Source organism: Calidris pugnax, unplaced genomic scaffold (assembly GCF_001431845.1).
Source record: "Calidris pugnax isolate Ruff unplaced genomic scaffold, ASM143184v1 scaffold82, whole genome shotgun sequence".
Lineage (NCBI taxonomy): Eukaryota > Metazoa > Chordata > Aves > Charadriiformes > Scolopacidae > Calidris > Calidris pugnax.
Genome location: NW_015090833.1, coordinates 2,035,885 through 2,061,023, shown reverse-complemented (window position 1 = coordinate 2,061,023; position 25,139 = coordinate 2,035,885). Strand labels below are relative to the sequence as shown.

Below are 25,139 nucleotides of genomic sequence, written 5' to 3'. Positions count from 1 at the left end.
TTTGCTTTCAGTATTTTTTTCTTCTTTATGGAGCCAAAGATGACTATGTATCCCAGGCTTTTGGGGGAAAAACAGGGCTATAGGTGTAATAAGAATGGCTAAAAAATGTCATTGAAAGACGGCCATGAAGATTGCTACAGAGATTGCCTCTCTGTGTTCTGTGTAAATGCCCTTTCTGGTGCCCTTTCCCAAAGTGCCACCGCTCCGTGTTGAGTCTGAGCTGGGTGTTGGCTGAATGGAAGCGATGCAATGACTGGAATGTGGTTGGAGTGACAAACGTGGGGCTTGAGCTGCCTCACTGTGTGTGTAATTGCTGAGCAGCTTCACCTGTGTTAATAAAGCCAGTGAGTTGGAATTCCAGGTTGCAAGATAATGTTGTAGCTCTTCAAGTTTCCTGCACGTGACGTTGGAATTCCAGGTTGCAAGATAATGTTGTGCTCTTCAAGTTTCCTTTTGCAGTAGTGCTTAAACCAGTGTGGCTCGTAGTTTCTGTAGATATGTGGGCATTGTGCTTTCAAGTAGTTCTGTTAAGTGTGCTTTTGCTGCCTGGGCAAGATGCGTGATGCAAACAGCTTTGTTGAATACCGAGTGGTGTCCTGGAGTGCCACGTTGGGAATGTGCCCACAGCTGAGCCCTTAGTGGGATGAATGGTAGTGGCTGGGCACCGGTCTGCTGGCACCTGAGCTGTCATCACCTGCTCATTCAGAGAGAATCTGGGAATTGCTCAACACAAATATTTTATGCCTTCAAGAAAGGAGGGTACGAAGTACGATGTGGTGTTTTACAACCCATTTTTCAAGGTCGTATTTGGATTCTGGTCTGTAGGTGTTGAGTGTCCTCGTGTCAATGAAAGAAATAGTCTCCTGGGCTCCGTTGCGCCCTTTCCCTTTAGCAGAATTGTCACTTTGCTGCTTCGCACTTCATCTGTTTCAAATAACTTGTGTGAAATAACTTGTGTGAGGCTCCTGGCTCAGTAACCAGGGAAGCTGACATGCTTCATGACTCCTACTTGAGGGTCTCATTATCAGCTTTTATATTCCTGTCTCATCTGTGTTGCAACTGCAGGCTGTAGGCAGACCTTTCTGCTGCAAAGTACAGGGTATACCTCCAATTGACAGTAAAAGCTACACGCCAAAAATACTACTATATGGCCTATTTCCCTACCACTAAATATAAGAGATGCAACCTACACATTTTTATTGTGGATAATGAGAATGGCTAAAAAAACAGCATTGAAAGATTGCCATGAAGATGACTATAAAGAGTGCCTCTCTGTATTCTGTGCAAGTGCCCTTTCTAGTGCCCTTTCCCAAAGTGCCACTGCTCCATACTTCAGTCTGACCTTAAGACCAGGTCTTAAATGTAATATTTTTTTGTTCATGGCATACTCTGTTTCACTGTGACTGTAAAATATTAATACCTTTATTTTTCTCTATGTAGCCATAGCATGAAGGAATAGCCCATGAAAGAAATAGTCTCCTGGGCTCCGTTGCGCCCTTTCCCTTTAGCAGAATTGTCACTTTGCTGCTTCGCACTTCATCTGTTTCAAATAACTTGTGTGAAATAACTTGTGTGAGGCTCCTGGCTCAGTAACCAGGGAAGCTGACATGCTTCATGACTCCTACTTGAGGGTCTCATTATCAGCTTTTATATTCCTGTCTCATCTGTGTTGCAACTGCAGGCTGTAGGCAGACCTTTCTGCTGCAAAGTACAGGGTATACCTCCAATTGACAGTAAAAGCTACACGCCAAAAATACTACTATATGGCCTATTTCCCTACCACTAAATATAAGAGATGCAACCTACACATTTTTATTGTGGATAATGAGAATGGCTAAAAAAACAGCATTGAAAGATTGCCATGAAGATGACTATAAAGAGTGCCTCTCTGTATTCTGTGCAAGTGCCCTTTCTAGTGCCCTTTCCCAAAGTGCCACTGCTCCATACTTCAGTAAGTACAGGGTATACCTCCAATTGACAGTAAGAGCTACACCCCAGAAATACTACTATTTGGCCTATTTCCCTACCACTAAATATAAGAGATGTAACCTACACATTTTTATTGTAGATAATGAGAATGGCTAAAAAGACAGCATTGAAAGATTGCCATGAAGATGACTATAAAGAGTGCCTCTCTGTATTCTGTGCAAGTGCCCTTTCTAGTGCCCTTTCCCAAAGTGCCACTGCTCCATACTTCAGTCTGACCTTAAGACCAGGTCTTAAATGTAAGATTTATTTTTTTTTGTTCATGGCATACTCTGTTTCACTGTGACTGTAAAATATTAATACCTTTATTTTTCTCTATGTAGCCATAGCATGAAGGAATAGCCCATATTAATCTCCTAATTTAAATTTGAAATGGAAAAAAAAAAAACCAACTATCACAGCACTTGGAGCATAGTTTAATTCATTGATTGTGCTGGCTTGATTCCAGCAGTGTAACTAATTACATTCTGCCTGCGAAAAAAATTCTCATTGCTCATGGCTTTTTGGAGAGTTGCTGGCTTGAATCCTGGTGTGTTCTCTGCAGCCTGACTACACGTTTTTGATGCTAATGGAAAACTGCATTTTATGACTAAGCATCTCTCCTCGCTGAGAGAAAAGCCATCGGCCTTGCTAAACAGACCCAGCGCCGTGTGCTGCTGGTGAGTGATGGGTGTTCTCCTGTCACAGCAGTTGTGTTGCACACTCTGCTCTCCGTGCACGGGAGGTGGGACACGAAACGCTGCATAAATCCCAGGCTCATCTCCATCCAGCAGGTTTTTACACCGTGGTGCTTGCCTTGGGGCCAGTCTTCTATCCCAACACCGAGCCTGCCAACAGTTGAAAAGCTGTTACTCTCAACAGTTGCCTGTCGTGTTGGTCTGGTTATTTCAGTCCCCCGAAAATCACAAGGAGGAGGTTGGAGGAACATCTGATGGGCCAAAGCTCAGACACCAAAAGCAGAGGCGGCTCCCTCGGAGGGCATTCTGCTGTCTTACTGCTGAATAACAGAGGGATGGGCAGCAGGAGAATGGTGGGTATTGATGTAGAAGTAGTAGCAGAGAAAGTCACCATATTTAGCCTTGCATCATCAAAATAAAATAGGAATTCATATAGCACTTGTTAATTCCAGAGAACCTAGAATGACTTTAACTAATTACAAAGCTATGGAACTTTGTGCTTTTCCACACAAGGAGAATCAGGGAAAATGGTACATAACCTTTATAGCTCCAAATTACTTTATTGGCTCTGTGTGTGTTGCAATTCTGCTTCCAGAAAGTCTGTTCTCTGTAAAATAGAGTCCCGCTGTGCCCAACTTCCAGCAGGGCTCTTTGCATCCCAATGTCAGATTCCTCCTGGTCATCTAGTTGTAATTGTTACTGAGCTGTCCTGACCCCAGCATTTGCCAAATAAGACCTTTCAAATCTCTAAAAATGATGTTTCTGAGAAGAAAAGCTGCATGAGAGGTGGCTGTAGTGTCTGCACCTATTTCACTGACTGCCTTGTCGCTTATTAGATGAGTAGGAAATGTATTTCCTTGTGGGTTTTTTTCCTTGATTCTTCTAAATCTATTTGAAGAAGTTGTTGTCTGTCAGCAAATGACAAATTTTTATAAAGGCTGTTGGTGATCACTTAAGAATTTTTTGGGCAGCCCTAGATGTCTTTCACTAATGCTGTATCAGAAGCTGTCGGTATTAGTGTCTGTCCAAAATGGAATAGATGGAGTTAATAAAGTCAAGGATTAGGTCCTTAATCTGCACAAGAACTGCTAGAAATGTAGAATTTTTTTTTTTATTTTTTTGTGTCACATGCTAGAAAAAGCAACAAAGGACAAACATGAGGATTTTCTTCTGTCTCGGAAGCCTTCTCCTAACCATGCTTCCCTGGCTTCCTTTCAGTTGATGCAGTGGACCTAAGGATCAGGTGAGGATTTAGAAAAACGGTCTGGTTCTCCTGGAAATGAAGAGCTCAGGTACTGGTAAAGCTGTTGGCTAGCTTTTCTTTTAGGTTTGGTGTTTGGAGTTTTTTTTGGTGTTATGATTTCAGAGTTAGGTTTATGTTAATTCTTGGCTGAATATTCTCATGTATCCCCAGCGTCTTGCAGGGGAGTAGCGGGGCTGTGCAGATCTGCACCACTGAAAGGCTACGTGTGGTGTGATTAATTTTTCATTCCTCTGAGAAGGGCAGCAGTTGGGTGTCTTATTGCTCCCAGTCTGAGCCCTGAGAAGCTGGTGAGTACAAGAAACAGTTGTATGAACTTCCTTGAAAGGAACTGCATGGTGATTTGAAATATAAAACATTAAAGGGTTTTGCCCAAACGGAGCCTTTAGTGGCTGTTTTTTTTAAAAAAAATAATAATATTTCTGGCTATTTTTTATGGGTGCAATGAAATTGGGCTCTACTTTTTTCTAAGCTCCTCCTTGGAACTACTTGTGTGTAAGCTGTGGGCATGAAGCAGGGATGGCAAAAGGTGACCAAGGTCCATCTGCTGCTGTTAGAGCCATGTGCCCTCATCAGGGAGAGAGAAAAGGTGGAGAAGCTCTTGTCAGAGGAGGACAATGGTGATGGGAGAGAGATTACTGCCTGGAACAGCAGTGACCTCTTGTGGGAAGTGAGGATGGGTGGTTCTGCTGGCAGTTGGCACTGGAGTCAGAGGATGTTACTGGGTTGTGATTACATCTGGGGCCTTAATGGGAATGTGGTAAAGGGTGCACTGGAGTCAGAGGATGTTACTGGGTTGTAATTACCTTAATGGGAATGTGGTAAAGGGCGCTCGGATGCTCTTGGCTCAGTATCAAACAGCTATAGGTCTTTTCTAAACAGCTAAGTCTCTTCTTCCTTGCCTGTATGTTCTCTGAAGCTGTGGCTTGAAATAGTGTCCAGAAAATCAGGAGATTCTTTTTTTATTTTTTTTGCTTGCATGCAAAAATCACTTGAGAGCCCTAAGGCATATAACCAGGTTCCCAGTTAACTGCGAACTGTGCCTCAGCTCAACTTCCCAGCCAGCTGCAAAGGCAAAGTGAACACTTCCTGTTGAAGCCTTTTTATTTTATTGTTTTAAAAAAAAAAAAAAAGGTTATGTCAGTACATTCTATCTCACAGTTAGTGGAGGTAAATTTATGTACTTACAGCTCAGCTGATGCTTTGTGAGATGCAGGGTGTAGCCTGTGTGTCAAAAAGCTCTTTTAGTAGTTGGCGAGATGAATTCAAGTCAGGAAAAAAAGACTTTCTGTGTCTTTCCACCAAATACCAGGTTGGTTCACCTCCCTGTGCTTTAAGACCATCTGAAGGTGAAATTCTCAAAGGGGAGTTTTCATTTTGTGTGTTGCTTTAGGACAAGCTGGTTGCTTAGATTTTTCCCTCCCTCTCCTCCGAGCTACACACAGCACTGCCTTTGAATTGTCGTGTAGTTTGCAAATATTTCTGTTCTCTGGACAACTGCAGATTCCATGGGACTGAAGGAGGAATGTGTATCTGGGCAGAGACAGCTGCACCACTGCCCTGCAAGGAGAAGGGAACAATATCAAGATTACAGGGATGCCCAGGGATGCTGGATGGCGAGACAAAACCAGAACTTTCATTTCCACTAACTTGTGGTTGTGATTCAGATACTCCCTTCTCTCCAGTTCTAAAAAAAAAAGGTAGTTTGTCAGGTCACAATGAGTTGTAGAAATAACCAGCTGTCTTGCAAGGCATAATTAAGCTGTTTTGTTAGAGCCATATCCATCACCCCAAAAGAAAAGCAACACTCAAAAGCCCGGGTATCAAATGAAGTGATTTGTCTGGATGTCTGCGATAGGTGGGTGAGTGTCTTGAGCTATAAAAGTGGGGAAAGGGAAACCAAAGAACGAGGAAGAAGCCAGGAATGTCTAAGAGCAACAACTGGGAATGCAGCCTTGACAAAGTTTTGCCTCGTGGGGTTTTTTTGGGGTCAGAGGGTAGCTAAAAAAAGCCAGGAATAATCAGTTAAAAAAAGCTATTGGTGTCAGATTGTATTCAGGGGAAATGCAAGTTACTGCAACTTCCTTTTCCTATAAAGAACATGCAGAAAGCATCGGACTCCAAAATAATTTTTTAAATGTAAAAGCCTGCTTGCCTGAGGTTTAACTGAGTGGTAAAGGTCAAAAAGATACAAAGAAAGATCTTGTTTCCAAAGGAAGTAACTTTAACAGAGCAAAGGACAGATGCATCGAGGTGACCCAGCAGCAGCACACCAAGCCTGGATACAGCTGGAGGCTCAATAAAGAGAATTTTAAGAAGCTCTGAAGTTCTATCTGGCAACTTCTTGGGAAGCGTGGAGTGACTTGTCCTCGGTGGTGAATGTCTGGAGGAGAAGGAGGGTGTTTGATGGCCCAGGGAAGGCAACGGAGAGACCATTTGTGGGGTGCTCTGTGTGCTGGCCCATGTGGCCCTGCTTTGTGCTGTGGCAAAACTCATTTAAAACAATCTAATAAAGAGCTCTAAAGACCTTATTCACGACTGGCACCTGATCCTAGGTAGCCAAGGCATAGCTGAATGTTAGTGAAAAGCTCTTTGTGAACTGGCAGAGGGGGTGTGAAGGCTTATCCTGACCAACTGATGGATCCCCAGGGACTTCCAGGAGTCACTAGAAAATTGGATTTAAACTCAGAAGTCAAAAGCAGATGAAAATCATCAAAAGCTTAAGGAAGCAGTGGAACTGGCTGCAAGTTTTGAATGGAGCTGTGCTGTGGAGTAATGGAAGAAGAAATTGCTGCAGTGGAAAAACAGGAAAACCTGCTCTTAAATCCCTGTAAGCGGTAGTGGCCCTCTTACACATCTGAGAGAAATCCAGATTTATTTTTTTAAAGTGCAATTTCTTTTTTTTTCCAGTAAAGTGGCAATAGTGCGAAACCAGAGCTCAATTAAATACTAGTTATCCTGAAAAACCCAGTTGTAAAATGGTGTGTTTTAAATACAAGACTGGTCAAAGGAGGTGATTTAAAATGGTGAGAACTGCTCCTCGGTTTGGAAGATGGGAATGTAAAACTGAAAAGACACCATGGCCAAAAGTAAAACACAAACACTGAATAATTTGTGGATTTTTGAAGATATGTGTCAGATGCGTTTTCTAGGGTGTATTAGATGGCTTCAGGGTACTGAGAGAAGCTTGAGTGGGGGATAAGGTTTTACAGGTCAGAGTAAATCTTGTTAAAAACTGAGAGTTCAGCGGTGACCCTTCATTGCGGGGTAGCTGGGAAATGATTAAGCTGTTTGAGAGAAAAAGTCACCTGAAACAATAACCATCTCCTTTGGAAACTGAGCACATCACTATCCACATCAAAGGCGTAAGGTCTGGGTTGTCTGTGTGGAAGCCAGTGAAGCATAAGGCAAGTTAGAAGCAAACAAGGACGTGCTTTCAACTTGGAAGTTCTTTGAAAGGGAGGGGAAAAAGGCACTTTCTTACCAACAGAAACATGGAATCTGTTTAAGGTGGTAGTGAATGCTCCATTGTGTCTGCTTATCGTTTGCTACTTCACAGGTTGCAGGAGTCGCTGCAAGAGTCAGCGCTGGGGTGTTTCAAAGGAAAGAATGTGGAAGGGAAAGATAACAGTGGTGTCACCTTGGGAGGGTGAAGGAACCGGGGGAGGATTGCTGTCTGATAACCTCTGATCCTGGATATCTGATCATGTGTGGTTCAAACTGTGTCCCCACGAGTGTTCTGTGAAGTACTGAGATCCACAAATTGGGTTGTTGGGTCTGGAGAAGGCTCTGGGGAGACCTTAGAGCCCCTTCCAGTATCTGAAGGGGGGCTACAGGAAAGCTGGGGAGGGACTTTTTACAAAGGTATGTACTGACAGGATGAGGGGTAATGGCTTCAAACTGAAGAGAGGAGACTGAGAAGAGATGTGGGGAAGACATTCTTTGGTGTGAGGGTGGTGAGAGCCTGGCCCAGGTTGCCCAGAGAAGCTGTGGCTGCCCCATCCCTGGAGGGGTTCAAGGCCAGGTTGGAGGGGGCTTGGAGCAACCTGGGCTGGTGGGAGGTGTCCCTGCCCAGGGCAGGTGGTTTTTAGGTGGTTTTTAAGGTCCTTTCCAACCCAAACCATTCTGTGATTCATTCACGGATTTGGTTCTGCTTGGGAAAGGGTGGGCGAGTTGTGTGCTCTCCTTGGAAGAAGGGCATCGAGTATGGCTTTTAGGATACAATAATAAAAAAACCCAAACAAAACACACAAAACCAACAAAACCACTTACTTTTGAATCAGTTCCTGCCGTTACGCGGCAGCCGGCAGTCACGGCGGGGCGGGTGTTGCTGCCGTTGTTTTGTTGGTGGTTTTGTTTGAGTTTTTTTTAACGTAAAGAAAAAGAACGGGGGGCGGGCCGGGCTGCGGGGCTGCCTCCCGGGCCGTCTCCGGGAGCGGAGCCCGGTGTCCCCCGGACCCCTTTCCCTGCGGTAATGCCCCCCGAGCCCCTGCCCCCCACGCGGCTGTACACCTCGGAGCGGGTGGTCGTGCTGGTGTCCTGCGTGCTCTCCTTCCTGGGCTCCAGCCTGCTGGTCTGCACCCATGCCCTCTGGCCCGAGCTGCGGACCCGTCCCCGCCAGCTCCTGCTCTACCTCTCTCTGGCCGACCTCCTCTCGGCCCTCTCCTACTTCTACGGGGTGCTGCAGGACTTCGACAGGACCTCATGGGACTGCGTGCTGCAAGGAGCCCTCTCCACCTTCTCCAACACCAGCTCCTTCTTCTGGACCATGGCGGTCGCCCTCTACCTCTACATCACCATCGTCAGGGGCTCGCCCACGGGCACGGGCTTGCTCGTCTGCTTCCACGCCGTCAGGTGGGTGCTGTGGGATGTTCCTGGGGGGACCCTCAGGTGTGGACCCCAAAGGTGGCCCAGAGCCACCACCATTGCCTGCAGAACACTCAGCTCTGAGATGAAGGGCTGGGATGGCTCTGGAGTCACCTGCTCTGTTCTTGAGGGTGGTGTGTCCTCCTCAAGTGCCTTTTAAACAGGGATTTTTGCTGTCTTAACTAACCAGCCCTGCTTATTCCCCCCGACCCTCCCCTTCCCCTCCTAACTGAAGAAATGGAGATGTGGAAAACTTAAAAAATTATTTGCTTAAAGCCACCTAGAAAACTCTCTGGTAAGAGATGGCGACTCTGAAAATCCAGGCTTCTGCTTTCCCTTCCACAACCTGCCCCAACGTCCTAGAAATAATATCATGTAGCTTGTGTTTGCAATACCTGCCAGAATTCCTGTCTTTGGGATGTGTTTCTGCAGGTCCCCGACTTCCCCACATCAGCCTGGTCTGTGGATCCTTCCCCTTTCCCCAGGCAGGTTGCTGGGATGTAGGAGAACATAGTCTACGAGTGAGGAGGCTGCTGGAAAAGCCCTCTGAAGGCTGTTCTGGCGTGTTTGATTGAAAGCAAGACAAAACGGAGCACAGTGTAGCTTTATGTCTCCGTTCCTGCTATTTAACGAGCTGGTTTTCCACATCATGTTTAGTAAAAGCTTTCATTATGCAATTTGAGCTTGTGGAATCATGTGCTACCTCCACGCTGAGCAAAACAGTGATCCTTTAGTCCTCTGTGCAGCCCAGCTTTTGCAATAAATTATAAGAGGAATGATCTGGTTTTTAAAAAAAAAAAAAAAAAAAAGCTGTCAGGGCAAGTACTGAATTATCTTTGGTTTCTTAGTCAAACGTTTGTCACCTTTTCTTTCCAAACAGCATCATTTGGGAGGTGATTGAATTAGAGCTGTGTCCAGGTAAAGGCGGGCCAGGGGAGGACATGAAGGAGAAGTTGAAGCAGGGAGGAGCTCCAGTTCCTGCCCTACCTGTTCTGATGGTCGCTGGGCAGGAAGGTCTGCACAGGAGGTGACACTGCATCTGTCAGGGTGGGGATGGTGAAATAAGATGCAGTGAGACAATGGATTTTGTCAGGTTATTTTGTTTCAAGCGAAGAGGGAGTTGCACTGTAGGAATTATGGAGGGGATGGAGTGACAGTAGAGGCAGATGTTGCTGAAGGAGCATTAGAAAGGAGTCAGACTTCATCGTGGGCACACTGTCTGCATCAGGGTGCATCAAAGAGTTGATGCAAATCTGGCCTATTTGTAATTTTCCTGTCTGCTAATGGCTTGTTGTGTGGCTTTTGTCTGTACTTTACCTTCTCCATCTGGTTTAATGCTTCTCAGCCTGCGGAAAGAGACGGGCAAATGCACTGAAATGGTGTTGGCCGTAATCTGTGCACTCTTTATAAAAATCCTGAAAGATTGCTCTAACCCTGCGAGGGAGAGGAAGGGAGTGTTCAAGCTGAACTTCCTCTGGGTGAGTTCGCTAGGCTGCTTTTCAGGTCTTCACAGTAAAAGTAAAATGCCATCTTCTGGTCTTGGTATCGATCAGCCCCATTTGCTCTCTTTTAAGGGCAATATGGACTGCTTTCATCAATGACCTATTACCAGGTTCTGCTTCGTAGATGACTCCCATTCTGTGCAGAGACAGTGTCTAAAGCTTCTTCCTGCTTTATGATCAGTATGAAAAGCCAGAGAAAGCAAGCGAGGACCTGTTCTCTGCCCATCCCTGTGTGACACATCTTCCTTCTTTCCATCTCTGCACTTCTGTCTCTGCTTGAGCACTCAATCATAAAATCAAATTCTGGATATCATGCTTGGAGCTGGCTCTCCCTCACGCCTTCCAGTGCTTCCAGGTCCCCCTGGCTGTCTCTCTGTGGTGCTTTTAGCCTAAAAATCTCAGTACTGTGCAGATAGGAACTGCTGCAACAGGTCCAAGAGGGTACCAGCACATGTTCATTGCGGAAGGCTGGGGAGGGAGACCTGTCTAGGGCAAAAGGAAAGGTGGCAAAGGGCAGACGATGTTTTAAGGGTTGAAAGATAAGTTTCCAGTATTTTTGTCAAGGGAAGAACCTGGGATTTTTGGATTTGGGATTCCCCCCCCAGCCCCGACCCTCCTTGATAGGTTGCTAATGCAGTCATGCAGCGACCATTGCCTGAAGAGTCTTTCTGAGACACTTCTGGAAGGGATTCAAGGCAGGATGGAGCTTGGTCATGCGTGTTTCCTATTCTTCTAACTAACAAGCAGTTACTCATAAGGGGCAAGTGTTTGTAAAGATGAGTACTCTTTTAATGTTGAGTATAACCAGAGACTGTTTGTTCTTTAGCTGAGTGGAGCTGACTAAATATATGTTGGAAAGTCAGTACCTGAAATTTTCTTTTTAGGGAGATGAGGATGTCACACTGGGTGAAACCTGTCTAACAGGTTTGTTCCTTACTGATTCATGTGGTAACACATCCACCTATTCCACTGCTAGGAGAATTACAGGCTTTGGTTTTCCACTTGTGTTGAGCTCAGATGAGCTTTGAAAACAAGCTTGCAGTTAGCTTTCAAAATATTTACGTCATTGTAAGGTGTAAGTTCTGGCATCTGGAGTGTAAATTTCCTGGCTACCTCACTTGTTCTGAATTTGTAAATATCAAGTGTCATTTAGTTGGGTAATACCATCTTTGCTGTGAGAGTAGTTTATCCAAAGTGGGGGTGAGGAATGGACCAGAATCCTGAAATGGGATGGATAACCAAAAGACTGATTTTTTTTTAATTTTTTTTTTTTTACATTTCTTTTGTCTCTCTTTACATAGTAAAAATTCCTGTCCCCAGAAGGAATCGCCTGCAGGCTTGCTGGCAGGATGGCTTGCTGTCTCACCTGTGCAGGCAGGTGACTGCAAATCTTCCTGGCTTGCAAGAGCCTCTGGGAGGGGAAAAAAAAATAAAAGCAGCTGTGCAGCATAAATCAAAATGTGGTATTAACCAATCTGACCCAGGCACACTGAGGACAAGAAAAGCAAAACAACTTGGGCTGTGCACTGCTATAGTTTCAGGGTCTTGTCTTAATAAAGGCAGCGCTGGTGTTAGTGTGGAAAGATACAGTGGGGTGCATGTATTTTTATTAATAGGGGGATCTGTATTAGGGAAATAAGTACTGTTGTATCTGCCTCCGAGAAGGGACTGCCAGCTGCCTTACAGAGGTGTCAGGAATAGCTTCTTCCCCTTCTCTCCCACACTGATTGCATTTAGATCCAAATGTGCTTTTGAGAGACCCAGCCTACATACTGCACTGTCTTTGGGGCTCAGAGTAAAATTTCTGCCTCTTTCTGTTCTCTTGGATCCTTTTAATTCCAATCTTTACATATGCCCTGAGTGTAGAATATTCTGGTTCTTCTGTTCCTCCATTCTTCTAAATGGGTATAAAGCATTGATATTTTCCAGTCCTTGGGAACCCGTCATTTAGGGGTTCTTAAGAATCATTGAATCACTAGTCTCAGTTCTCCTTTCCAGTTTTGTAAAATGGAGCCGAAGGAGTTCACAGAAATGCCCAATTACTTTCTAGATTGTCTAATTTCACTTTGAGTTTGTAATCCTTGTCCTTGGAGTTATTTGGAATAGCCGCCTGATCCCAATACACTACTTGGGTGAAAATTAACGGCCTGACATGTGGCAGTTTTCTTCCACATCCTTCCTTTTACTAGTTAGACACTTGAAGGTGTTTTTAAGTCCCTCGCCTAGTGGTCTGTTAATTCCTGGCACGACCTCTCTTACTGTGTCTTTTCTCTCATATCCCTGCCTCGTAATTTGATCTGCTTTTATCTTCTCGTAGAATTCTCTTTCAGTTTCAGGTCGATCAGGAGATCATTATTTAGGCAAATTAGTTTCTTAATACACTTCCTTTTTTTTGGTGCTGGACTCATTTGTGCTTGTGTGCCGTGTTATGATTTCTTTAAGGAGGTGCCAGTTCTCTTGAATTCCTCACCTTAGTGGTCAGTTCTTCCAAACGTACTGAAATCTGAATGTCTCTGCATCAGTAGTTCTTGTTTTCGGGCAAATCACCATTTTACTAAAATGAGTCTCGAGTTGTGTAGACATTTTCATGGTGGCGATGTTTGGAATGTTTTTAGAAAGCCTGCTCTGATAATAGCATGGGGAGGGCAGAACTGTCCTTAAATAACAACACTGGCTTGGATTAGCACTGGCTGTTCTGAACTGAACACTGAAACAAAATGTTCTAAACGTGCTATGGGGTTGACTGATATTTTTTTTTTACAGCGTAATATTTACATTTGTTTCGTGAATAGGTGAACCCAGGCATTATTAAGGAGTAGGAAATGGGGTATTTTTGAGATCTAGTATCATGGGACTGTCTCTGATTGTTCAGTTGGGCTGTGGAATTCCTGATAATCTGGTCGAGGCAACTGCTGGTCGCCTGCCTAGTCTGGTGCATGTGAAACTGATTTTAGGAGGAAGATCCTTTTCATGTTCTCTGCAGCTGCTGGAGGCTGTTGGTGAAAGAGGAGTGTGAACCAGGAGGGTAACGAGAGGGATGCAGCCATGGCTTGGCTTTCTCTGCCCCTGGAGAGACCAGGAGGGTTGTGCTGGAACCTGGGTCTGAGCACTCTCTGAAGCACTTGGGTCATTCATTGAGGAAGTGTCCTTGTTCCTCTTAAGGCTCCAAGAGAACCTGTCTCTGAGGGTGAACATGGGAAGGGCAGGTGATGTGTGCAATATTTTGGTGGTGGAGTAACGTGTGAGTTGCACATCGCAGCCTGGGGCAGCCCACAAAGTCCTGGGTGTTAACAGCCCCCAGGAAGGGGCTGGGTATTTTAACAAGTGGGCTCATGGAATTTTTCAGTTCTTGCTCATGGGGTTTTTTTGTGGGCAGCCCGAGCTGCTGAATGACTTGATTCATACGTGTCACCGCAGTTATTTTTCTTCTAAATGCTTCCCTATGTTTGCCTCTGCTGTCAAGAGAGAAGCCAAAGTCAAAACACAGCTCCAAGTTATTTGACTGTGGCTCCTCTGCTTTCTGAGCTTTTTGCTGTTACTGCCGCTGCTTTTCCTTGGCAAGAAATTTCCCCTTTGTCCTTCAGAAAGTATCCTTTCGCTCCCAAAATATTGGCTACACCTCCATTTAAAACCAAAACAAACAAAAACTACAGTGATGGCATAAAATTGTGGATTTCTTTGTGTGCTGGTCCTTTGTGCCAGGTGTCACTTGGGAATCAGAACGTGGGATTTGGTTGCGTGTTCTGCCAGCTGAGAAATGGCCAGCTTCTTCTTGAATGGCTGAGTCCTACAGGCTGGTCACCTTGCCCAGTGCTCCAGCATCGTTCAGTCCTCAGCCTCACCTGTCTGCAGGAGGAAACGGGACAAGGGGAGTAGTTGGGATGTCTCCTGTTCACCTCGCTGGACCCTGACCACTTGCTGTGCCGGCCAAGTTCCAGTTCAGAGCATGGCACATCATTATACGTTTGTCCTTTGGGACTGGGGATCCAGGTTCCTAGAGGGGGTCCCCAGGAAGCAGATTTGCAGCCCATATTCAGATGCTGTCAAATACCTGTTTGCCAGTCACTTCTTCAGCCTGATGCAGGAGTGTTGATGTTCTGCAATGTGTATTGGCACCTTGTCTGATGGAGAATCCCTCCCTGGGGTGTGGAGGGACTAAACTGAGCGTGATCTTGGCTTAACCTTGCTCTTCCATCTTCTTTCCTCAGCTGGGGAGTCCCCCTTGGCATTACGGTGGCTGCTGTTGCTCTGAAGAAGATTGGCTATGACGCCTCCAACGTGTCTGTGGGCTGGTGTTGGGTCAACTTGGATGCAGAGGACCGGCTCTTGTGGATGCTGTTAACAGGGAAGGTTTGGGAGATACTGGCCTATGTGACTCTGCCGGTGCTCTACATTCTCATCAAGAAGCACATCAACAGAGCGGTGAGTATTTTGCTGCTTTCAGCTGAGGTTACAGAATTGCCATGTGATTTTATCCTCCCGTGCTCTGAGGAGTTTGGTACGTATTTAGCAGCTATTTAGGCAGGAATTGCTTCCTACAGGGCTGCAGTGCATCCGGCCCTGGGAGAGGCAGCACAGCTGGTTGAGCAGCCTTGCAGGAGCATGACATGGCACAAGAAGGATGTAAAAGCCTTTTGGCAACTTCAAGGGGTTATGGGATGTACGTGAGTGAAACGTAAATCCTACAGTAAGAATTGAAACAGGATGTGAAGAACAAAATTCAGCTTTAGTCAGTCTTCCACAGTTTCGCTTGTACCAAGCCTGAGACTGGCATCTGGACTTCCCTAACCTCAGTCATTTTAGGATCTCCAATGATAGTTTGCATTTATGAATATCTGTTTTGTATTAGCAGTATAAAGCCGCATTTGGGAGTCGGGGCACTGCAGCATTAAGCACCATATGTATCCAAAATACAGGAAGACACCTGCCCTGGGAGGGTTTCAGAATTCAGAAGCTTATTGGTGCTGTTCCTTGTGAACACAAAGAATCCAGGTATCTAGGACAACATCTGCATGACAGAGAAGTCTAGACAGAGAGTGGCAGGAGGAACTACGTCTAGAGATTCCTTTTTTCCATGAGTTTTATTAGGGGAAAAAACTGAAACATCTGGGTAGGTGTCCTTCTGGAAAATGCTGCCACTGCAAACCTGCTTGCTGTGGTCATTGGGGATGAACAGAGATCTGGTGAGGGCAGGAGATGAGCTGGAAAAACAACGTGGCCTCAAGCAGTAACAAGGCTCCTGGGAAAGGGGTGTTTATTGGGAAGGGTTTGCTAATGCCTGTCACCACCACCTGACATAAATCAGACAGGACACCCTGTTCCAGCCGCTGTCAAAGATAGCAGCGTGACTGTGGGGAAACCTGAGCCCCCCCCAGGGCAGGCTGTCACCCCCCTGCTCTGCCAGGGCTTCCCGGGGCTCTCCCGTCCCCACTCCCAGCCCTGACCCACCGGAGCAGAGCTGCGGGCAGGCGGGGGTCACCCTTCTATAATGGGGGGGAAAGGGCTGGAGCAGCAGCACATGGGGCCTTCTGGACTGGAGAGTCTCTCTCCTCATCTCTAGGGGTTTTGCCAAGCCTGGCAGCCTGCTTACGGAGGCTTTGCTGGCAGGAGGTCTGCCCCTTCTGAGGAGGAGCAAGAGTCAGGGGTTTGGGTTTTGCAGCAGTGGCTCCTGAGCAGTCTGAGATGTTATGGGAGTAGCTGTTGTGGGGGACAGGCACAGGGTGTGTGCTAGGGGCTTTCCCAATGGAAAAGGCTGAGTGGGAGTGGGTGGGAAGCTGTGCTGAAAGCCCTCGGTGGGCTTTGACTCAGGGCACCTTGCGGTGTTGTCACACAGCTCTGTTCTGGAGGAGGTAGGGTGTCAGGACTGGGGGTACTGGAGTGAAGGAGAATACCAGGCATCAGTTGTGTAGTCTCTGTAGCCCTGATGGTAGGAGGAATAGTTTTCTGCAGGTCAGCTACCCTGAGATTTAATCTCTTCACCCACATTAACACCCTGGTGTTCAGCATTGTGTGTCCCAGCAGCTGCTCTGTGTTCACCTGCTCTTCCCCATCCCAGGAATCTGCCTGCATCCAGTAGCTTCTACCATAGGGAGGTCTCATGGGCTTTGCACCTCCAACCACCCTAATCCAGAGCACACATCCCTGATTGGTTTTTCTACATGTGCTCCTATAGAGAGGCTCCATGGCTTCCCTATGGAATCCATGGCAGCCCACTGCTGACGGTATGCGGTCAGAAATCAGGCAGCAGTGGCACACCTGAGCATAAATTCTTTGTGGAACCTGTTGGTTGTGGCTGTGGTGAAGGCCAAAAGTTTGAATAGTTTGAGAAGGACGAGCCAGACTTTTCCCATGTGTGTATCTGTGCATCAGGAGGCTTCTCCAAGGCCAAACCATACATTTCCAAGGCGGTAAAGCCAGCGGCCATGGGGCCAGGTCACTGGACCAGCAAAAGTATTTTGTGGAGCACCGCTTCTTTCTTTTTTACGTTGTTATGACCTGGTTTCTTGGCAAGTGCGTAGTGATGTTTGTTAATGTAAAGCTTTAGTGGGACTCTGATAAGGGTCGGATTTATTTGCCACTCCTTGGCTTCAGCAGGAATGTTTATGGTACCGAGGGCAGAATGTGGCTGAAGATGGGTGCTCGTAGCTGTGTCCCTGCTATAACTTCCCACGAGATGCAGAAATGTAGTTTGCTTTGGAAAGAATCCCCGGAGCTAAATATCCAATGTGTGTAGCTTTTTGTTCACATTTTTTGTCTCCCTCCCTCCCACCCTCCACGGAAGCATGCCGCTCTCTCAGAGTATCGCCCCATTCTCTCAAGAACACCTGCATTTCCACCCCGGACTTCCATAGCAGATAAGAAGTTGATTCTCATCCCTGTCATCTTTATCATCCTCCGCATCTGGAGCACTGTGCGATTCATTCTGACCCTCTGTAACTCCCCTGCAGTGCAAAATTCAGTCCTGGTTGTCCTGCATGTAAGTATTCGCCAGGAGATGCATTGGAAGGAGGATCTGGGAGGGAGATAAGGCTTTGTTGCTTTGAATATCACTTTTTTTTTGTGGCAGGATGCAGCAGGTACTGGTAGGAAATGCTCATTGGAAGAACTGCTCCCTGCAGGGCAGTGCTGTCTGGGATGCTCGCCCAGCAGTAGCTGTTTCAGCAACATCTAGTGGCTCCAGAAAATAACTGCACTGGGAGCCCTGGGCAAAGCAGGCTCAGACCAGAGATGTTGGGTGTCTGTCCTTCTGCAGGGCTCAGCCTGCTCCTCTCCTAGACCAGGCTGTAGAAGCAGCAGCCTACAGCAGCCGTCTGGTCTGAGCCTGCTCCTCTCCTAGACCAGGCTGTAGAAACAGCAGCCTACAGCAGCCGTCTGGTTTGGGCTGCAAGGTTGATGTTTCTCAATCTGTTTTTCTCATTTAGGTGGGAAGAGGAGGCTCCGGGGAGACCTAATAGCAGCCTTCCAGTACCTGAAGGGAGCCTACAGGAAGGCTGGGGAGAACCTGTTTAGAAAGGCCTGTAGTGACAGGACGAGGGGCAATGGCTTTAAGCTGGAGGGGAACAGATTTAGACTGGAGATTAGGAGAGGGTTCTTCACTGTGAGGGTGGTGGAGCACTGGAACAGGTTGCCCAGGGAGGTGGTTGAGGCCCCATCCCTGGAGATATTCAAGGAGAGGCTCGACGAGGCCCTGGGCAACCTGGTCTAGTTGGGGGTGTCCCTGCTGACTGCAGGGGGGTCGGACTAGATGACCCTTGGAGGTCCCTTCCGGCCTGGGCAATTCTGATTCTATGATTTGCTGTCAGAAGGCAGCACAATAGCTGGTGTGAGACAATGTTTGCTGTTTTCTGGGGAGATGCCCGTAGGAACGCACTGGTTAATTCCTTTCTTGCCCTTGCAGGGAATCGGTAACACGTTCCAAGGAGGTGCCAACTGCATTATGTTTGTCCTCTGCACGCGGGTGGTCCGGACTCGGCTGTTCTCCTCCATCTGCTGCTGCCACTACGATGAGTTGGACTGGCCTTTGGGAAGATCAAACACCCACTGGCAGCGCCCGGAGCCCCACAAGGACAGGGACGTGCCAGGCCCTGAGAGGACAAAACCCCTGCTTTCCAGCACCTGAGGGTGGGCTGCCTACACCTCAGTGCTGATTTCTTCTTTCTTGGTAAAGATCTCGTGTGAGTCTTTCCTCCTGCCCGGCTGTGTGATGCGAGGGGTGGGGGACAGCAGTTGACAGAGAGGGAGGTTTCTGCAGCCACTGTGGGGGGTTCCCCCCCTCTGGCTCTGGAGCAGCTCGTCACACTCCTTTGGGGTGAAACCATTTATAGAACTGATGTGCTCCCTGTCCCTGTGAGCTGGGGGGGTGAATGTTACTCAAGTCTGTAAAATGAGGAACTAGACTGCAGTGCTGTCTGGCCCACAAGGGCAGGACACCAGTGAAAACTGAAGAAGAGGAATTAGTGACTCCTTTTGGATCTAAAATACCACGCACACGTACGTTTCTTCACTACTGCACGGTTCAGATGTTTTTAGTGCCTCAAGTATTCCTCGTAATGCAGCACAGTCCCTGCTGCCAGTCTTCCTAAGAAAGCAGACGGTGATTCATCCAAGCTTATGTAGAAAATCTGTAGGAGCAAAAACTTGACAGCAGCTCTTCATCATTTCAGGTGACCCTGATGCCCTTGCAGGGGTCTAGTTGTATAAGTGTCTTGTTTCCTTGGGCTTGACCCCCCCAGTGATGGTTGCAGGCTTAATCCATCTAAGAGCGGTTGGGGTGCTGGGGGGGTTCCTGCCTGTGAGGTGGATATTGATAGCGCTCTCTCCAGTAACAAAGTGCAGCTGAAGGAGGTAAAAACCTGCAGGGCACACGCTGGTAAAAAGGGCTGAGTCTGAAAGGCAGCGAGCCAGCCCAGCTCGTGGGGCACAGCAGGGGCTGAGCATCCTGGAAAGCAAACTGGGTATGGGGTATGGTCAGTCTCTGAGTAAACCTCTCAGGTACATCTGTTTCTTGTCCTAACAGACCACAAAGCCCCCTCCAAAAAAGGATTTTATTTTTTTTTTTAATCCATTGACAATTCTTTTTAATTTGTATAACAAGTTCTTGCAGAAAGAACGGGAGCCTCATGAGTTGCCTGGGGAGAGAGGGCAGCTGTCGGGCTCGTGCTGCTCCAGGCACCCAGCTGTTCAAAAGCTGCTCTTATTAGTTTAATTTTAGTCATGTTAACTGCACGGAGAGCAGTTAGATGATGCAGTGGTCTCATGGGACCGTAGGCAGAGGCGAGTCCTGCTATTTCCTGAATTGAAGACTTGACATAAACTGTATTATTATATTAATAAATTTAAGCCTCCTTGTATGCAGGCTGTGTACGTGTGGGAAGGTGGAGTCCTCAGGAGCCCATTAACCCATTCCGTGGGGCTGTGGAGGGGCTCAGCTCTTGAGCATCACTGGAGTCTTTGAATTGTAGATGGTTCAAGAGATTTAAACTTCTAAAAGCCAAGTTAGCAACCTTGGTGGCTCAACCTCGTGTTAATCCCATGTGGCTTGGAAAGAGGAGCTACGTTAAAAACTTCTTGCAGAAAGGCAGGGCACTAACCCTTACGTTTTGAGACTTAAGAATTGTGCTGTGTTCAGCTTTTTTTTGCGCCAGCCCTGAAGAGAGGAAGTAAAATTGTCACCAACTTGGCTTAAAGGAAAACAAGACACCACAAACAAAAAGAAACCAACCACCCTCTCAAAAAAACCCTAATCAAAACAGACTCCTTGTTCTCAGTTTGCCCTTTTCCATTACAGAGCTCGGAAAAATGTTTTTTTGGAGGAATGTGCAGCTCGACAGAATTAGGTTTCCAGCTCGCAGGGGTTCAGGGAAGCCTGCTGGTTCCTGGAGGCCAGCTATTGGCAAGAGCACCTGCGCTGGTACGAGCGGAAAGTCTGTGGCCATCTTCACGTCAGCAAGGGCAGGGAAAGAAAAACAGTCAGCAGAGAACTTCTTTTAGAAGTCCCTGCGGTTCCTAAAGCTGAAGCTCAATGCCAAGGGCGGTGGGATAAAAGGGGAGGTGTTGTGCAGAAACTCTTGGCTGCTCCTGGCAGGTCCCCCTCAGTCTCTGAAGTTCGAGTGCAGGGGAGGTGCTGGAGGTGGCTCTCCCTGCAGCCCCCTTGTTTGTGAAGATGTCTCTGAACTCTTTCCTGTCAGGCATGGACTGGAGGATTTTAACTGTTTCTGAAGGTGGCTGAGGTTGGGGTACCTGGCTGTCCTTCAGGAACGGGTCCATCATGCCTGTTTTCAGCTGCTGCAACGTGATGTCCCCACGACTTGAGCTTCAGCAAGCCTGTTCTCCTTGCTCAGGGCAAACCTGTGCACACCAGGTGCACTGGGAAGATGGGGCTCTCCTGGATTTTAACTGTGCTTCATTTTGAGCAGGTGCAGGATCATCCTGGAGTCCCACAGAGGGAGCTAAAGCCTGGGGGAAAGCACCGCTGGAGCGGCTGAGCAAGCAGAAGAGGTCCCGCTCCTCCTCGGCGACTGGTCTTGGACTTCGCTCAGGATCCTCTGGAAGATACTGTTTGGCCGTACTCCAACTGCCTGGTTTTCGTCCCTCCTTCCCCTCTCCCTCCACTATAAATCTGAAAAATTGTTTGGGGTTTTGCTTTTCTGTCTGACAAGGCAAATGTGTTGTGAGTTCTGGGGTGAACAAATATCATGGCGATAGGAAAACTTTAGTAACTGCTCAACAGGACTACTGTCCTGGGCATGGATTCCTGTCCTATGTGCAAGGTCTTCCAGGGAGCTCCGGGGTGGCTCCTGTTCTTCACTTGAATGTGGACAATAGTGTGCAAACGTGCTTGGTTTTGTGGTGGTGATGGATGGTTCCTCTTGATGGTTTAGTCCTCCTCCTTGGTGGTTGGGGGTTGTCGCCATCAGGGTTTGTGGTGGCAGCGTGCTTACTGCCTCCTGGGGAAATCTGGACTCTGCAGAACCCCCTTGGTGCTCAGGGATGGCTGGATGTAACTGCCCCAGCCTCCAGCAAGGACACCCCTCACCAGCAGCAAGATGGTGCCTGGCGTGTGCTCTGAACTCCAGATGTCCTCTGCTCCAGCACAGGCTGCCGTCTGCTCCTGCTTTGGGAGGGTCACATCAGAGCTGGGGAGGGAATGGGTGTTGTTTGCTATTTGGAGATAGTGTTTTACTTTATTTACAGCTCCTCGCTTGGTTTTTTTAAACATTTTTCTCCAACTTTTACAAAATAAAGTTTTGTTTCTTTACCAAGATGTTGTTCAAACATGTTGTGGTGGGTCAGCCCGTTGGAGAACTTGGATGAGAAACTGTTGCAGGATCTTCCTTCAGGTCTATTTTGTGTCTTCTGTAAAGACCAAGGCATGTACAGGAAGACAAATCTTCTCTACTATTTGTAGATATGTTCCTCTTTTTTTATATATCTATAGAAATGTAAACCTTTGATCAGTTTGAGCAACCTGTTCACCACTGTTATTATAGTTCATTCTTACTGACCTATTGCCACGAATTGTGGAAGGACCTCTGAGGGGTGAGCGTGTGGCTCTCACTGACCTTATGGACTGTGGCTCTTGGCTGTGTGCGATTACAGAAGTTCTGTAATTATGAGATTACAAATTGTACTTTCTCCAGATGAGGCCAGACTGTAAGGTGGGTGGGACTAACGTTGGGGAGAGCTGGTGCCATCCCAGGACGTGCCCAGATAGAGAAAATTCAGGTCATTATGGGGGAAAAAAACCCCTGAGGCATGGGCAGGCTGGCACTGAGTAGTGCTTTGTGAGTTGCCATGTGTTTCCAGTCTGTGAGTGAACTTTTCTTGGGATAGATTCAAACTTTGGCCGTCCCTTGGCTGGAAGCAGCCAAGACCCCGTTACCCCCGGTGTAATCAGCGGTGCTGGGCCGTGGCTGGATTCACAACGGAGTGACAGTGTCTGTTAGTAGTGACAGTGGCTGTTAGTAGGGTTGCTGGCTGCTTCCCAGCTGGGGTATCTGCTTTACAGCCGTGCTCAGATTCACTGGTTGATCTGGGTGGGCGAGGAGAGGGGTCTGGGTGCTGTGGGCAGCAAGCAGAGGGAAGCTAATTTCTTCTGCCGGGTTAGAAGTGAGCAAAGGCTCCTCACAGTATTTTGGTTGCCTTGTCAGGGGGACTTGCTGTGTGTCCTTTGTGTTTGCACTCTGCCTTCTGACTGCATGACAAGTCATTGAGAAAAACATCACCTGTATACACCTGTACATCCTGTCAGTGCTGTCACACTGCTTACCAGCACTGGTGATACTGATTTGGTCGTTGCAAAATCCTATTCACAATTCTTTTTTACCCCTGCTTTTTATCTTCTTCCCAAGACTTGAGTCTAATGTGCAAGAGGATCCCTGGCTCTAGGAGTGAACCAAGGTTCTGTAGTACAGGAGAATTTGGATGGTGGCAGTTTTACTTTAAAACCTAGAAGTTACGTGTTTAAAGAACCATCTATTTGCAAGAAAAGGATAAATCTTGTTGCTAACGCAGGGGAGCATCTTAGAAAAGTAATTTCTGGTTGTGCCACTACTATCTTCTCTTTTCATCAGGAAGACCAGTTACAGAGGTGACACCAGAGTACTCTAAAGCTGCCAAACCTAATGTTTATAAGACTTGAGGTTGCATAATGCAAGTCTCTCCTGCTGCTCAGAAGCCGTGGGGATTTCTGTTGTGCTGCACTGAATTCTGTGTGTCTTGTAGTCTGGGCAAGCCTAGATGGAACTGCAGAAATGAATGCAGGGTGGGGTGAGCTGGTAACAGGCAGATCTTGGTTGGCACAGTCAGAATTTCTGTCCTGGATAGAGAAATGAACCCACTAAGGACCAAGAGGGCAGCGTGGGTATTTTGATAGTCAGGTGCTTCTGCTGAACAAAGTACAGATGGGGATTTAATACCCAAGCATTCCAACCCTTTCTGAAACATCTTTGGGTCACACAGCCCTGCCAATAGAGAAAGGACAACGCAGTTCCCAGGCCAACTGATCACATTGTGGTATGGTAAGTCTACAGATCTGTCTGCTCCTTTGTTTTTATTTTGGGGATGCCTCTGTGTGGCTGAGGCTCTTCTGAGATGGTCTTCGAGGGCAGCAGCAGAAAAGGAAGAAGGTTGGCAGGATGCTACCTGGCATTGCCTTTGTGCAACAAAAATAGGGTCTCGCTCACCTCTCAGTTCCAGAGCTTCATGTCTGCTGCTGTGTCCCTACAGAGTGTACTTATTTACCCAGCCCCCTTTCCTATTGCTAGGGATCAGGCTGTCATATCTATCTCGTGCTAAATTGGCTGGAAGCGATTTATGCAGCTGATAAAGCAGTATCTGTACATGACTTATTTGCAGGCAAATCGTTTGTTACTTAAACTATTGTTTGACCTTGAGGCCCCAGTTGTAGCTCAGGACTGCATATAGTATTTAATTAGCCTTGACAGAATATGCAATTCCTTCCCAAAATGCAGGTGAAAAGGCTGCTAATGTCGTACTCAGACATAAACTGTGGGGTGTCTCCTAAGAAGTCTCCGTATCTCAGCATTGCAATCAGCATCCCTGCAGCATGGCTGGCTGCCAGCTCCTCATGTACCCACCACTTTGCTGTAGCTCACTGGTAATGTTCTCCAGCAGACTTACTTTCCTGGAAACTAAGCCTCCCCTCTTAACTATCATCTTTGCCAAAGATATCAGGGTTTTTTAGGATCCAACTTTGAGCACAGACAATTGGGCTGAGTGTAAGTAGTTCCCTGTGTATGTGCATGGGAGCTCTTATCATGTGGTGGACAAAGGCAGAGGAGAAAAGATGCAGAGCTGAGTTAATGTCTTCAGACAAATGTGCTCTGGGGTGAAGAGCTGATGTGAGAAGCTTCATATGGGCTGTAGCTGAAATTGAAAATGTACTTGTAAAATGTCTGTAAAATCAGCTCTCTCTACTTGTTACTGGTGCAGCTCTGTTCTTTGCCCAAGTCCAACAGGTTCTCAGCTGGTGAAGAAATTACAGCCCTGCAATTGCTTTGAAAGTCCAAGGTGTTCATTCACCTTCCTGTCTCCCTTCATTGATCTCCTCCAAGATCACCCCAGTGCCAATTACTACCTTACAAACGTTGTTACTGGATTCTTGCTGTGATTAGCAAATATTCAGAGTGTTCTGCTGCCATAAGCAAATATTTACTCTGGTGAAGGATTTCTGATGGCAAACATACATGTCCTGTTTGATTTCTGTACGTATCAAGATTATCCCTTCAAGTTCAGGGAAGGGGTTTAAAGACCATGATAGAGAATTCTCCTTTCTTATGGTTACTTAGTGTCAGAGGGGGTGTCGTTCTGCCAAGAGCTCCAGAAGAATGATGCTGTCTATAAAGAACAGGAATTTCATTAAAGAGGTTTATCCTTCTTGCAGCTTCTCCACTCCTGGGACATAATGGCTCACTCTCCATTTTCGCTCTTCTGGCCAAAGATCTGTGAAAGTGAGAACTAAACCAGTTGGTGGGTGAGCTACGACCTGTCCCGTTTGTTTTGGGGCGCTTTGAGCAACATTTGAAGGCAGGATGGGGGAAGCTGAGCAAGCTGAGAGTGTCTGGGTCAGCCCCAGCTGGCTACAGCCTCTCAATGGGAGCGCAGAGGAAGGTACAGAAACACAAGTTATGGGTGAAATGAGTATTTTTCCCCCTGTCTTTAGTTAAGGCACTGTGTGATAGGTGGGACTAAGAGGGGGGAGTGTTCTTGAAGTGTGATCCACTGCCAGGATGTCCTAGCAAACAGCATCCTTAAGGATGTTAACTTATAACCAATGCAATAAAAGATAACAAGAAGTCTTGGGACTGAGTTCCACTGCCCTGAAAG

General features: G+C 47.0%; 1 protein-coding gene across 3 annotated transcripts; it reads left to right on the top strand.

The window, feature by feature from the left end:
- The first annotated feature begins 8,319 nt into the window (after positions 1–8,319).
- Positions 8,320–21,555, top strand: GPR157 (G protein-coupled receptor 157). 3 transcript variants are annotated; one of them, XR_001411961.1, is made up of 5 exons: positions 8,320–8,778; positions 14,501–14,714; positions 17,074–17,268; positions 18,190–18,466; positions 20,708–21,555. XR_001411961.1 is itself a non-coding variant. In XM_014941500.1 (5 exons), the coding sequence occupies exons 1-4, from the start codon at positions 8,399–8,401 to the stop codon at positions 18,409–18,411; spliced, it is 1,011 nt and encodes a 336-aa protein (XP_014796986.1). In that variant the 5' UTR covers positions 8,320–8,398; the 3' UTR covers positions 18,412–18,453; positions 20,708–21,555. The 3 variants fall into 3 exon arrangements, 2 of the variants coding, with proteins under 2 accessions (XP_014796986.1, XP_014796987.1); XM_014941500.1 differs by having other exon boundaries at positions 18,190–18,453; XM_014941501.1 differs by having other exon boundaries at positions 18,190–18,453; positions 20,705–21,555.
- The last annotated feature ends 3,584 nt before the right edge of the window (positions 21,556–25,139 follow it).

Bases quoted from the DNA above. Each gene is read 5' to 3' on its own strand.
- GPR157 (XM_014941500.1), top strand. From the start codon at position 8,399: ATGCCCCCCGAGCCCCTGCCCCCCACGCGGCTGTACACCTCGGAGCGG. The intron at 14,715-17,073 runs GTGAGTATTTTG...CCTCCACGGAAG, and splicing joins AGAAGCACATCAACAGAGCG to CATGCCGCTCTCTCAGAGTA. The intron at 17,269-18,189 runs GTAAGTATTCGC...TTGCCCTTGCAG, and splicing joins CAGTCCTGGTTGTCCTGCAT to GGAATCGGTAACACGTTCCA.